General features: G+C 45.8%; 1 protein-coding gene across 20 annotated transcripts in view; it reads left to right on the top strand.

The window, feature by feature from the left end:
- SUN1 (Sad1 and UNC84 domain containing 1) overlaps window positions 1-12,464 on the top strand; it is a 59,458-nt gene that overhangs the window by 24,249 nt on the left and 22,745 nt on the right. For 4 of the 20 annotated variants that reach the window (XM_017508252.2, XM_017508250.2, XM_037731254.1 and 1 more), the window contains 8 exons: window positions 2,167-2,351; window positions 3,359-3,385; window positions 3,489-3,662; window positions 8,515-8,712; window positions 9,307-9,390; window positions 9,708-9,818; window positions 11,689-11,787; window positions 12,245-12,338. In XM_017508252.2, the coding sequence (XP_017363741.1) occupies window positions 2,167-2,351; window positions 3,359-3,385; window positions 3,489-3,662; window positions 8,515-8,712; window positions 9,307-9,390; window positions 9,708-9,818; window positions 11,689-11,787; window positions 12,245-12,338 (972 nt within the window). The remainder of the gene's footprint in view (window positions 1-2,166; window positions 2,352-3,358; window positions 3,386-3,488; window positions 3,663-8,514; window positions 8,713-9,306; window positions 9,391-9,707; window positions 9,819-11,688; window positions 11,788-12,244; window positions 12,339-12,464) is intronic. The other 16 variants (XM_037731255.1, XM_017508256.2, XM_037731253.1 and 13 more) reach the window with 9 other exon arrangements.

Genomic DNA, 12,464 nt, shown 5'->3' with positions numbered 1-12,464 from the left:
AATAAAGACAGGCCGGGCGCGGTGGCTCACGCCTATAATCCCAGCACTTTGGGAGGCCCAGGTGGGCGGATCATGAGGTCAGGCGTTCGAGACCAGCCTGGCCAATGTGGTGAAACTCCATCTCTACGAAAAATACAAAAAATTAGCCAGGCATGATGGCAGGTGCCTGTAATCCCAGCTACTTGGGAAGCTGAGGCAGGAGAATTGCTTGAACCCAGGAGGCAGAGGTTGCAATGTGCCAAGACTGCACCACTGCACTTCAGCCTGGGCAACAGAGTGAGAGACTGTCTTAAAAAGACTGAAAGGAACTCTGGAATCTTTGTGGGTTGTCTAGTATTGATGTTCTGCTGTTCATGTTTCAAGTTCTTTGCTGGGACATTGCATGTGCAGTGCCAGCGCTCAGGTCTGGAAGCTCGTGGTCCTGTGGTGGGAGCTGAGTCACAACTGTCTTACTACATGTTTAAGGAGGAAGGAACCTTACAGATTACACATGGTGTTGTGGACGATTTCCATGTCCAGTTCATTTCTTTTTGAGGCAGAGTCTCACTCTGTCGCCCAGGCTAGAGTGCAGTGGTGTGATCTCAGCTCACTGTAATCTCTGCCTCCTGGGCTCAAGCGATTCTCCTGCACGAAGCCTCCTGAGTAGCTGGGATTACAGGCATGCACCACCGTGCCTGGCTAATACGTGTGTGTGTGTGTGTGTGTGTGTGTGTGTGTGTGTGTGTGTGTGTATTTTTGTGTGTGTGATGGAGTTTCACTCTTGTCACCAAGGCTGGAGTACAGTGGCATGATCTTGGCTCACTGCAAACTCTGCCTCCCAGGTTCAAACGATTATCCTGCCTCAGCCTCCTGAAGAGCTGGGATTTCATGCGCCCGCCACCACACCCTGCTAATGTTTGTATTTTTAGTTGAGACGGGGTTTTGCCATGTTTGCCAGGCTGGTCTCTAACTTCTGACCTCAGATGATCTGCCTGCCTCAACCTCCCAAAGTGCTGGGATTACAGGTGTGAGCCGCTGCACCTGGCCCAATTCATTCTTCAAATTTATTAAAAATTTGTGTGTTAACTGACAAATACCTTGTTTAGATTATTTACGTGCATTTGTGTTTGTTGAGTTCATTTGATCTCTGAACTCTCCATGTGCCCATCACCACTTCTGTACCAAGAAGGATCAAAAGTCTGCAAGATCTTTGTGCCATGTAAGGATAATAAAAGTGACAGCTTTATGTTGCGCATGTAAGAACAAAGAGTTTCCATTCCAGTGGTCTTTCTCTCGAGAAGGAAGGTGGTGGCTATTAAGAGCGGAATGGCTGATGGTGGAGAGATGGACTGGGGTCTGAATGGCGGCTCCAGCCTGCAGCTTCCACAGGCATCACAATCATCCAGGGAGTTCACTTTCCACAAAGTTAGATTCCCAACCTCACCCTTAGAGACGCAGGTGTCAGTTCATGATGCAGCAGAGAACCAGCAGATCCTGTTGCATAGCTCCGTGACAAGCATGCAACTACCAGTGTTGCACAGCAGCCCAGTCTCCTCCTCCTGGTGACGTGGAGAGCAGGTGTGCTGCTGCACTGGGCTCCCGTGGCCATCATCTTCCCTCTGCCCCGTGTCACTGCAGCCTTTCACCTCCCATGCTTCCTTGTAGGGGAGGATCTTACTCATTGTCCTGGGTTCCCCCAAACTGACGATGGTGAACATTCAGAGGGTGTTTACTTCTGAGGGCTTTCCTTTTGTCATTTGTGGTAAATATGAATGCAGAAATTATTTTATGACCACGTATTCTTGCTGTACTTAACACAATTCCATCTTTACCAGTGACTTAGAAATAGTTTTTAGAAAAGGGGAGGATTACATTTATAAATCAGCTTTTTATTTTCAGTTCATTTTTATTTTTAGTTTGTTAGCTTTTAACCACTTTTAGGTTGTGGTGCCCAAAATAACCTGGAAACTATTTTGTGTTTACAATTTTAGTGGAAGTTCTTGGATCCCTGCTTAAAAACTCCTTTTTTATATTAATTGATTCATTGCATTGGAAAAAGCATAAGAAAATGGTTTGCCTTAAATGCTGTGTTTATTCCCAGATGAAGAGTTTGTGTTGGTTTGTGTTGGTAATCATTTTGTATTTGCTAGAAAAGATCTGTAAACTTGCTGTTCGTTTTCTTTTTAGAACAGCAAAACAGTGCAGAAGCACAAACAAATCGGCTTTTAGCATCAACCACGTGTCAAGGGAAGTTACATCCTCTGGCATCAGCCACAGCAGCACTGCCATCCTGCAGGACGCTGTGACTCGACAGCCTCCTGTACTGGACGAGTCTTGGATTCGTGAGCAGACCACGGTGGACCACTTCTGGGGTGAGTCCCTGGGAGATGCAGATCGCCCACCTACGGCTGGGGTGTTTCTCAGATTATGCTGGGAAGAGGGAGGCTGTGGCTAGGCCGTCTGTTTGCTGTGTGACTGGTTGGGAGAAGCATCAGTTAGGTTTCAGACTTGATCAAGATGCACCTTGGAAGTTGCTTCCAAGTGCACCTTCTCGATTGGGTTATGCTGTCATTGGGTTATGCTAACAAGTTGGGGAGATGAAGCAGCAGGTAGTCATCTGATGACTCTGTTTTTATAAATGCATTACTTTTGTAGGATGTTTGAACAAAGGCAGTATAAAAACTTACCAGTGTGTTTTCAAGAAAGCTCTAAGCAGTGAGGCAGCCAGGGTTAGAGGGCTGTGAGAGAGAGTTGCAGGGTGAGGCATCAGCTCTCGGACTGGGCTGATGTGGGGTCTGGGCAGTGGGAGCCACAGCCTGGCTTTTGAGAGTGTGGGGTCTCAAGGCTGTGCATGGGGAGGGAAGATTGGTAAAGGGCACGCAGTTGCTCATCTGCATTTGGTTTATCTTCTGGTTGGCCCTTTTGAGACAATTAGAAGATCCAGATTAGTTCCAGAGATCATGTGTGCTAATTTTGGGAAGCATTGGTATTCGTGTTTTTTCTGTTTTGCTCAGCTGGTAAGAGTGGTTACCAAGCAACAGAGAGCCATCTCCTGCTGCTGATGAGGTTCTGCCTCCCTGAGCGGGCTGTGAGAAGATAGCCTTTCCTCTCGTTCCCCTTGGGTTCTGCTTACCTCCTTAGGTCAGGTGGTGTGTGTGCTGCTGTCTGTCTCTATTTTCTCCAAAGATAAGCTTTCACCTTCAGTCAAAAGATAGTATCTTCATATATCTGGAGGCATTTTAGGAAATAAACCATGACCAGTGTCACAATGCTGATTTATTAACCATTGTAACCTTTACATTTTTTTAAGAATGGGTTTTGTTCTTATTTGATAAGTTGAGCTCAACAGCAAAAATATGTGGTTTTTTTTTTTTTTAAGGTCTTGATGATGATGGTGATCTTAAAGGTAATTATTTTAGCCCTTTTACTTTCATACACATTACAGAAGTTTTAGTTAAGTATCTGCAGTTTGTGATAAACAGGTTCCATCTACTTTTTGAAAACTTTAGGTGGACATAAAGCTGCCATTCAGGGAAACGGGGACCTGGCAGCTGCTGCCACACACAACGGCTACACCTGCAGCAAATGCAGCATGCTCTCCGAGCGCAAGGATGCGCTCACAGCACGCCCCGTAGCCCGCAGCCCCTTGTCGAGAGTTTATTCTAGGGACAGGAATCAAAAACGTAAGTCTCACTCTTTTAAAACTCAGAAAAAGAGGTGTTGTCCTAATATTTCCTTTTTATGAGCTTTAGTGTCTGCACTATTCATATTGGAGATTGAACTCAAAATTATCTCTTGAAAGCTTAAGAAGTACACCCCAAGTCAGCTTTGTCCTGCCTATCCTTTTTCAGCCCTGTCTGAGATTTCTAGCATCTTATTTTTACTGTTTGTTTTCGTGGCCCTCACTTGTGGCTGTGTCTGCTGTGGTGTTATGGACACTGCTAGGGTTAATACAGCATAGTAAGAAGGTATGAAAGGGAAGGGAAAGGGCAGGAGCAAGGCTGCACAGGGGCTTCCCTCACTGAGCACGGTGCTTGCTTGGGTTCTTCTACCTATACCGGCACTGCTGAGTGCCCACTCTGCACCAGGCACTGTTCACGTATGATCACGGCAGCCCCCTTTTTGCAGACAAGCAAACTGGGGCTTAGCCAGCTCAGGAGGCTCACAGGCAGGTGTGGGGCCTGGAGCTGAATCCAGGCACCTGACGCAGGTGCTCCCCTGAGCTGCCTGCCTCCCCGAGCACTTGGTACCCTAGGGCTCTGCGCAGTGCTGCATGTGAGGCCTCACGTAGTTTATGCGATGCGCACAAAGATTTTGTGTATTCAGGGTTTAATGAGGCTGTGTTTTGAAGCATGCCATTGATGGGCTGAACATAACATTTTTCTTAGAATAAAAGCACATTCCATAAACTGTATGATGGCAGAATAAGGAGGTTCACAGATAATTGAGAGAACCTACAGAAACATGCTATTTTCCAAAGGCCTTCGCACACATGTTGTAGTAAGTGTGTCTCTTTATGACTGGCAGTATGCTGGGAGTCAGTGCCCAAGCTTAGCCGTGCAGTTGAGTGTATCTTTAGGTGGAACAGGCATTGGTGTGGTGTGGGTTGTAGCTTCCCAAAACTCATGGCACGTCCCAGGGGACGTTGAACTTGGGTGTTTTGGGGGAGAAGACAAGCTTCTCTGGGCTTCACACCTGCCTAGCCTCTCAGACGAGGGCCAGGACTTGTGCAGCCCACACTAGTGTATCGCTCTGTATTAGAGTAAACATATTTATCAAAGAACATTGGAAAATCAGAGAGACACAAAAAGAAAATGAAAATCACCTACAAGGTGCCACAACAGGAAAAAAAACACACTTCCAGAGATTTCCCCTCTACGTTCTTACAGTCAGATTGTGTAAATTGTTTGCATAATCATACTTAAAATAATTACGGCTTTCCTGAAGTATAAATTTTCCCTCCACATTTTCTTAATTTTGTTTTTATGTATGTACTGATTGTAATACTCACTGTAAAATTTTTCAGTAGTATAGATAAAATAAGTCCTTTCCCCCTAACCCCCATCTCCTCCTGAGGGAACCACTGCTAATGATAGCTGGGTGGGAATTCTTACGCTTTGTAAATTAGGTAAAATTCAGATAACATGAAATTAACCATTAACAATTTTAAAGTGTGTGACTCAGCAGCATTCAGCCTTCCCCCAGTGCTGCGTGCTGTCCAGGGTTCTTTATGCACCTGCAGGACTATGTGGTTTTGGCTCTGTCTTTCCTTAAATGCTATCATGGTGCATGCACAGTCTAGCATCTCTTTTCATTTTATATGTTAATTGAGATTAACTTTATTCTTTTTGATGCCTGTACAGTTTTTAAAAATTTTGAGATGGAGTCTTGCTCTGTTGCCCAGGCTGGAGTGCAGTGGCACGATCTTAGTTCACTGTAACCTCCGCCTTCGGGGTTCAAGCGATTCTCCTGCCTCGGCCTCCCAAGTAGCTGGGACTACAGAGTTGCGCCGCCACGCCTGGCTAATTTTTGTATTTTTAGTAGAGATGGGGTTTCACCATGTTGGCCAGGCTGGTCTCAAACTCCTGACTGACCTCAAGTGATAACGCCCACCTCGGCCTCCCAAAGTGCTGGAATTAATGGGCATGAACCACTATGCTGGAAGCCTGTACAGTATTGTTTATGGCTGTAGCAAATTTTAGGTTCTAAGTGAACATTCAGAGTTTTTATGTTTGTGCACCATTAAAAATGTTGTTTCTTTGGATGTTTCCCTGTACGTATGTCTTTGTGGACAGTGCAAGCTTTTCTCCAGAGTAGACAAGCTAGAGGGAGAACTGGCCTTGTCCACTTATGATGTGCCCCTTCACTTGCCGTCCTCCACGGCTGGCCCTAGTGGTTGTCTCCTGTAGTAGGACGCGGGTCCCTTTCCTTCTGGCCAATTCTTCATATTTTTGCTCTTTTAAAACCTTCCATGACATTTCAATGTTTGTTTGTTTGAGATGGGGTCTTGCTCTGTCGCACAGACTGGAGAGCAGTGGCGTGATCACAGCTCACTGAGGCCTCAGACTCCTGGTCTCAAGTGATCCTCCCACCTCAGCCTGCCTAGTAGCTACCACCCCCAGCTATTTTTTGTGTTTTTTTGTAGAGATGGGGTTCCATGTTGTCCGGGTTGGCCTTGAGCTCCTGGGCTCAAGTGATCTACTTGCCTTGGCCTCCCAAAGTGCCGAGATTACAGGCATGAGCCACCTCACCCAGCCGAATTTCAGGATTTTTATTATGGGTGAGACTGACCGTGCATTTCTTTTTTAAAAATTAAGAGACTGACCTCTTAATTTTTTACTTCTTTAAAGTCACTGTAACTCAAGCTTCACCATTTCCAGCTGGCCTTATGCCACAGATCTTTTTCTTTCTTTCCTTTGATTTTTTTTTTGAGACAGGGTCTTACTCTGTTGCTCAGGCTGGAGTGCAGTGGTATGAACACAGCTCACTGCAACCTCTGCCTTCCAGGCCCAAGCGATCCTCCTGCCTCAGCTCCCCAGTAGCTGGGACTACAGGCATGTGCTGCCACATCTGGCTAATTCTTATATTCTTTGTAGAGACGGTTTCACCACATTGCCCAGGCTGGTCTCCAACTCCTGGGCTCAAGTGATCTGCTCACCTCAGCCTCCCAAAGTGTTGGGATTACGGGTGTGAGCCACCGCACCCTACCACTTGCGACAGAAGTTTTCTTTTTTTTTTTTTTTGAGATGGAGTCTCACTCTGTTGCCAGGCTAGAGTGCAGTGGTGTGATCTCGGCTCACTGCAACCTCCAACTCCCTGGTTCAAGTGATTCGTCTCTCACAGCCTCCCAAGTAGCTGGGATTACAGGCACATGCCACCATGCCCAGCTAATTTTTTTGGTATTTTTAGTAGAGATGGGGTTTTATCATGTTGGCCAGGATGGTCTAAATCTTCTGACCACGTCATCTGCCCGCCTTGGCCTCCCAAAGTGCTGGGATTACAGGCGTGAGCTGCTGCACCCAGCCTAAACAGATCTTTAAGTTACCAAGTCTTGCTAGGTTGGGAGTGTAAGGGGAGGAGCCTCATCAGAAGTACTTCATCAGGCAGACAGCTGAACCTGTTAAATTTGTGGGATATCATCCCACACATTTAGATTAGCAGAAAAAATCATCAGTGATCACATCGTATCATTTTTACATTATGTCTTTTTTTTTCCCCTTTGAGACAGAGCTCGTCACCCAGGCTGGAGTGCAGTGGCACGATCTCGGCTCACTGCAACCTCCACCTTCTGGTTTCAAGTGATTCTCCTGCCTCAGCCTCCCAAATAGCTGTGATTACAGGTATGTACCACCACACCCAGCTAATTTTTGCATTTTTAATAGAGATGGGGTTTCACCATGTTGGCCAGGCTGGTCTCAAACTCCTGACCTCGTGATTCACCCGCCTCAGCCTCCCAAAGTGCTGGGATTACAGGCATGAACCACACGCTTGGCCCAACACACATTGTGTCTTCTAAAGTGAGAGGTGACATGTGCCTGTAGTCCTAGCTACTCCGGAGGTTGAGGCAGGCGGGTTGCTTGAGCCCAGGAGGTCGAGGCTGCACTGAGCTGAGATCATACCGCTGTACTCCAGCCTGGGCAACAGAGCAAGATCTTGTCTCAAATAAATAAATAGATTGGGTACTTACTCATACCTGTAATCCCAGATGTTTGGGAGGCAGAGGTGGGAGGATCACATGAGTTCTGGAGTTTGAGACCAGCCTGGGCAACATATGAAGACCCCATATTTACAAAAGCAAAAACCAATTAGCTGGGTATGGTGGCATGTGCCCTACTCTCAGCTACTCAGGAGGCTGAGGTGGGAGGATTGCTTGAGCTCAGGAGGTTTGAGACCAGCCTGGGCAACACAGTGACACCTTGTCTCAACGAAAAATACAAAACATCAGCTGGGCTTGGTGGCAAGCACCTGTAATCCCAGCTACTTAAAGAGGCTGAGGTAGGAGGATCACTTAGGCCCAGAGTTCAAGGCTGCAGTGAGCTATGATCATGCCACTGCTAGGCCACAGAGTGAGACCCTGTCCCTAAAAAAATTAAAAATAAAAATAATAAACAGCGAAGGTGGTGATTCTAGAGGTGATTCTGGTGCTCCAGTCTACCCATTCTCAAACTGGTGGGTCAGAGGCCATGAAACAAATGACTGTTGGTCAGTATCTGAATGTCGTGGTGTGTGCATAAACGGCATTGGAGTGAAGCAGCCGCAGTTAGGGTACCCTGTAGACGATTGCTAGTGAGTCAGTTCTCTGTAAATCATTGCTAGTGCATCAGTGGAGCTGGCAGCCTCCCCCTGGGGGGTTACTTCGAGTGCCCTCTCCAGGGTCCACTGTCCACTACCAGTTGAGCTCTTCCTGAGTGAGTGTCTTTGGTGTCCATTCTAAAAGTGCTTTGCCTCAAATGAGTAATTTGGCTATCTGACTTATCAGGAAGTAGATGTTGGCTTTATGGGAAGAAATAACGTGTGTTCATGGTTTTTTAATAGGCGGTGCATCTTTGTACGTGAATAGGATTTTGTGGCTGGCCAGATACACTGCATCATCTTTTTCATCATTTTTAGTTCAACTTTTTCAAGTGGTTTTAATGAAGCTCAATTATGAATCAGAAAATTACAAATTGAAAAGTTATGAATCAAAAGATTGTGACTCTGAAAGCTATAAGTCAAAAAGCCATGAATCAAAAGGTATTTAAATATTTTTTCCCCCCTTTTTCCACCACATCACGCTTTCGAGGTGGAGAAAGCATTGTGCTTTTCCTTGCACGGCGCCTCCCTCACTGCCACCTCTTACAGTCTTGGTGCTGGCTCTTCCTGCTTCCGCTCTGGATCTTGCATCTCGGGAGCTTGTGGAACTTTTAATTTGTTCTATATGTAGTTCAGTTCTCTCAAAGCTGATCAGTGTTGAAAGATCTTTAAAGTTATTTCTTAAATGAAAAATTACTGTGCTCAACTTTTGATTTTTATTACGTTTTTAAGGCAAAAACGCGAATGCTATTTAGAATCTATTTTTACAAAACGATTTTATGCAGGCTAATCTTTGTGTTGTTTGGGCCACACACATGATTCAGCCAGGGGCTGGGGGAGGCCTTTCACGTCTCTTCCCATGGCCCAAGCCCTGTCACCTGCATTCACCTGCGTGGTAGGAGCCATCGGCTGTCTGAACTCTGTGGAAGTGGCTAGCCTAGTACGTTCTCTGATCATGTTGACTTCATCGGGGTGCGAGAAGCACTTGAGCGCAGCGCTGGTGAGTTTTCTAAGCCTCTTTTGCGTGTGTTGCAGCTCATGCCAGTTACTGTGGGAGAGTGAATGTGAGAGAGTCTCTCAGAGAGGATGGCCACCTCAGTGTAAATGGGGAAACGCTGTGTAAGTATGGCTTTGTTTTCCTGTGGGCGTCGGTCGTAGAGTTGGTCCCACACATTGTCGTGTTGGGCAGTAGCAGTAGAGAATGAACAGCCCGTGTGACGCGGTTGTCCTCACTGATGACGACGGGCTAGTGGAGCTGCTGCTTAAGCCCTTGTCACAGAAGCTCAGCCACCAGATTGAATTTGCTTTGATTGTTAACTGTCTTGTGTGTAATTGAGTTTCCTAGTTTTTTCAGACTGCCGTTGCTATGCTCAGTTGAGATGGACACAGTTTGCTTGTGAATCCACCACATTCACTGCTTGTCACCACACCCACAGGTGATGACTGTAAGGGCAAGACGCACCTCGACGCACACACAGCCGCCCACCCACAGTCGCCAAGGCCGTCCGGGCAGGCAGGGGCCCTCCGGCACATCTGGGCATGCACAGGTTGTTTCTCGCCCCGTCTCCATCTCATCCCGCCCTGTCACCATGCTGCTTGTGCCTTGTTTGGTTTGTGCTTGGAATTCAAGTGCTTTAAAGCCTTGCTGTAAAAACTGACAGGAATAGTATTAACTTTAGTTTAAAACAGGGTGAATCTTTCTCTCGAAAAGCTTCCTTGTAAATTTTTTTTCTTTTAGAGACGGAGTCTCACTCTGTTGTCCAGGCTGGAGTGCAGTGGCGCAATCTTGGCTCACTGCAACCTCCACCTCGTAGGTTCAAGTGATTTTCCTGCCTCAGCCTCCTGAGTAGAGGAATATTTTTATATTTTTAGTAGAGACAGGATTTCACCATGTTGGCCAGGCTGGTCTTAAACTGACCTCAGGTGATCTGCCTACCTTGGCCTCCCAAAGTTCTGAGATTGCAGGTATGAGCCACCATGCCTGGCCTCCTTGTAAATTTACTTAGTATGAATTAAATGTTTGAAAAGAATTTATTTGAGATTAAAAATCGAGGAAAAGCGAGTCCCTGCTCACCCTCCTGTGCGGGAACTGGGGCTTGCAGCAGCTGTATCTCTGCCTTGTGCTGCATTAGTGGTTGCTGTCTATGTCCCGATGTTTACATGAGCACATTATATGTTTCCAATCTACACTCGAAACTTTCTTGGCAGAGAGACATCCTCTTTAGGCATCTTTAAAAAAAAAAAAGTTAGTTTCAGAAATAATTGTCTCACCTGCTAATTAATAAAAATAAAGCAATTGATTTTTCTTTTAAATCCTCATAAGCCATATTTCTTTGCATGTCGACCATGTTGTAATTACATAGTTGCAGGAATTAATATGCAGATGTTAAGTCAGTGTGAGGATAGAACCAACTACGATGAGAACTGGAACAAAACTTACTTTGGGAGGCCGAGGCAGGTAAATCACTTGAGGCTAAGAGTTCAAGACCAGCCTGGCCACATAGCAAAACCCTGTATCTAAAAATAAAAATCTGGAACAAAACTGATTTCATGAGCAGTTTCCTGCCTTATGTAATGTATGGTTTGATACTAAGTTTATTGTGGTACATTTCATCATCTGGTAGTGCTGTGTTACCATTCTGAAACACTTTTTTACTAGAAAATATTAGCCTTTAGAATAATTTTAATTTTGATCTTTGAGTAATTATTTTCTCACTTATAGCATGTGAGCTGTAGGTGTCTATGAAATTTCAATCTGCTTTAAAATATGGTATTATCTTTCCAATATAAATTGTGCTAGCACCAATGGCCAACATTGTTTCCAACCACTGTTTCCTGGGGTTTTATAGGGGTATCTGCATTTTACATCTTAAGTATCTACAGGCAGAAGGAAATGAAACTATTAAAAAATAGAACTGGCCAGGCGCAGTGGCTTACGCCTGTAATCCCATCACTTTGGGAAGCCAAGGCGGGCGGATCGTGAGGTCAAGAGATTGAGACCATCCTGGTCAACTTGGTGAAACCCCATCTCTACTAAAAATACAAAAGTTAGCTGGGCGTGGTAGCACATGCCTGTAGTCCTAGCTACTTGGGAGGCTGAGGCAGGAGAATTGCTTGAACCTGGGAGGTGGAGGTTGCGGTGAGTCGAGATTGCACCATTGCACTCCTCCAGCGTGGGTAATAAGAGCAAAACTCCATCTCAGAAAAAAAAAAGAACTGAGCTTTTCGATGGTAATGTCAGTGCGATATTGTCAACACTTAAGAATTTTTTTTATTTTTTATTTTTTGAAGAGACTCTGGACACACTGACGCAGGCTTTGGTGAAGTGTCTGGTGTGGGCATCCCTGCCGTGCTGTCAGGTCAGAGGCTGGGTCTCTGGCATCAGCCTGAGTGCCCACACACATCTTCTCTGCACAGGTTACTTCTTGCTGCAGACTCTTCACAGGATCGGAGCCGCGGGGCGGGCTGTGTCCAGGACGGTGTGGTCGGCCCTTTGGCTGGCCGTGGTTGCTCCAGGTGGCTATTTTGGGTTTCTGTGTTGTGTTCTCTCCAGAGCTTCTGGCAGCTAAGCACCTGCACGCGATGATTTACCTAACCACGTAAAAATCTCATCTAGGTTCTCATGCTTTGACCCTTGGTGTAATGTAGCTTGCTCTGCATAACTTAGCAGTGTTAACTTACTGTACTTGTTGCATGAGTGTACTTTGTTTCTCTGGGGTTGGGTCTGGGGCAAATCTGGCTGTTTGAGTACACTGTGCAGAGAATGCATGGATATGGGGCTTCCTGTGTTGTGTGTCTATCAGCATAATCCATTACTACCTTGCTTCCTGCCACGGTGACAAGCATCATCAACTTCTTCACCTCCAGCTTCATCTTCATGTGCCTCTAGCTTGGCCTTCACAGAAACAGTCCATTTAGGAGCTTGGTTTTCCTAAGAACATTTCCTTAGAACGTTTGGTGTTTTCTCTTGCAGGGAAGGCAGCCTCTGGAGTGTTCTGGTGGCTGGGGATTGGATGGTACCAGTTTGTTACTTTGATTTCTTGGCTGAATGTGTTTCTTCTTACCAGGTAAGGAAGTGGATATTACGTCAGCTTGGTGTTTTAAAGAACCAATTTTGTGCCGATTGCAGGCTCTTATTTGACTTGTTATTTTATAAGGATTTTGCTTATATTCACATAGTGTTTTTTTTTTTT

Source organism: Cebus imitator, unplaced genomic scaffold, assembly GCF_001604975.1.
Source record: "Cebus imitator isolate Cc_AM_T3 unplaced genomic scaffold, Cebus_imitator-1.0 Scaffold388, whole genome shotgun sequence".
In the NCBI taxonomy this organism is placed as follows: domain Eukaryota; kingdom Metazoa; phylum Chordata; class Mammalia; order Primates; family Cebidae; genus Cebus; species Cebus imitator.
The sequence above is the reverse complement of the archived record's forward strand: the minus strand, read 5'-3'. Positions and strand labels throughout refer to the sequence as shown.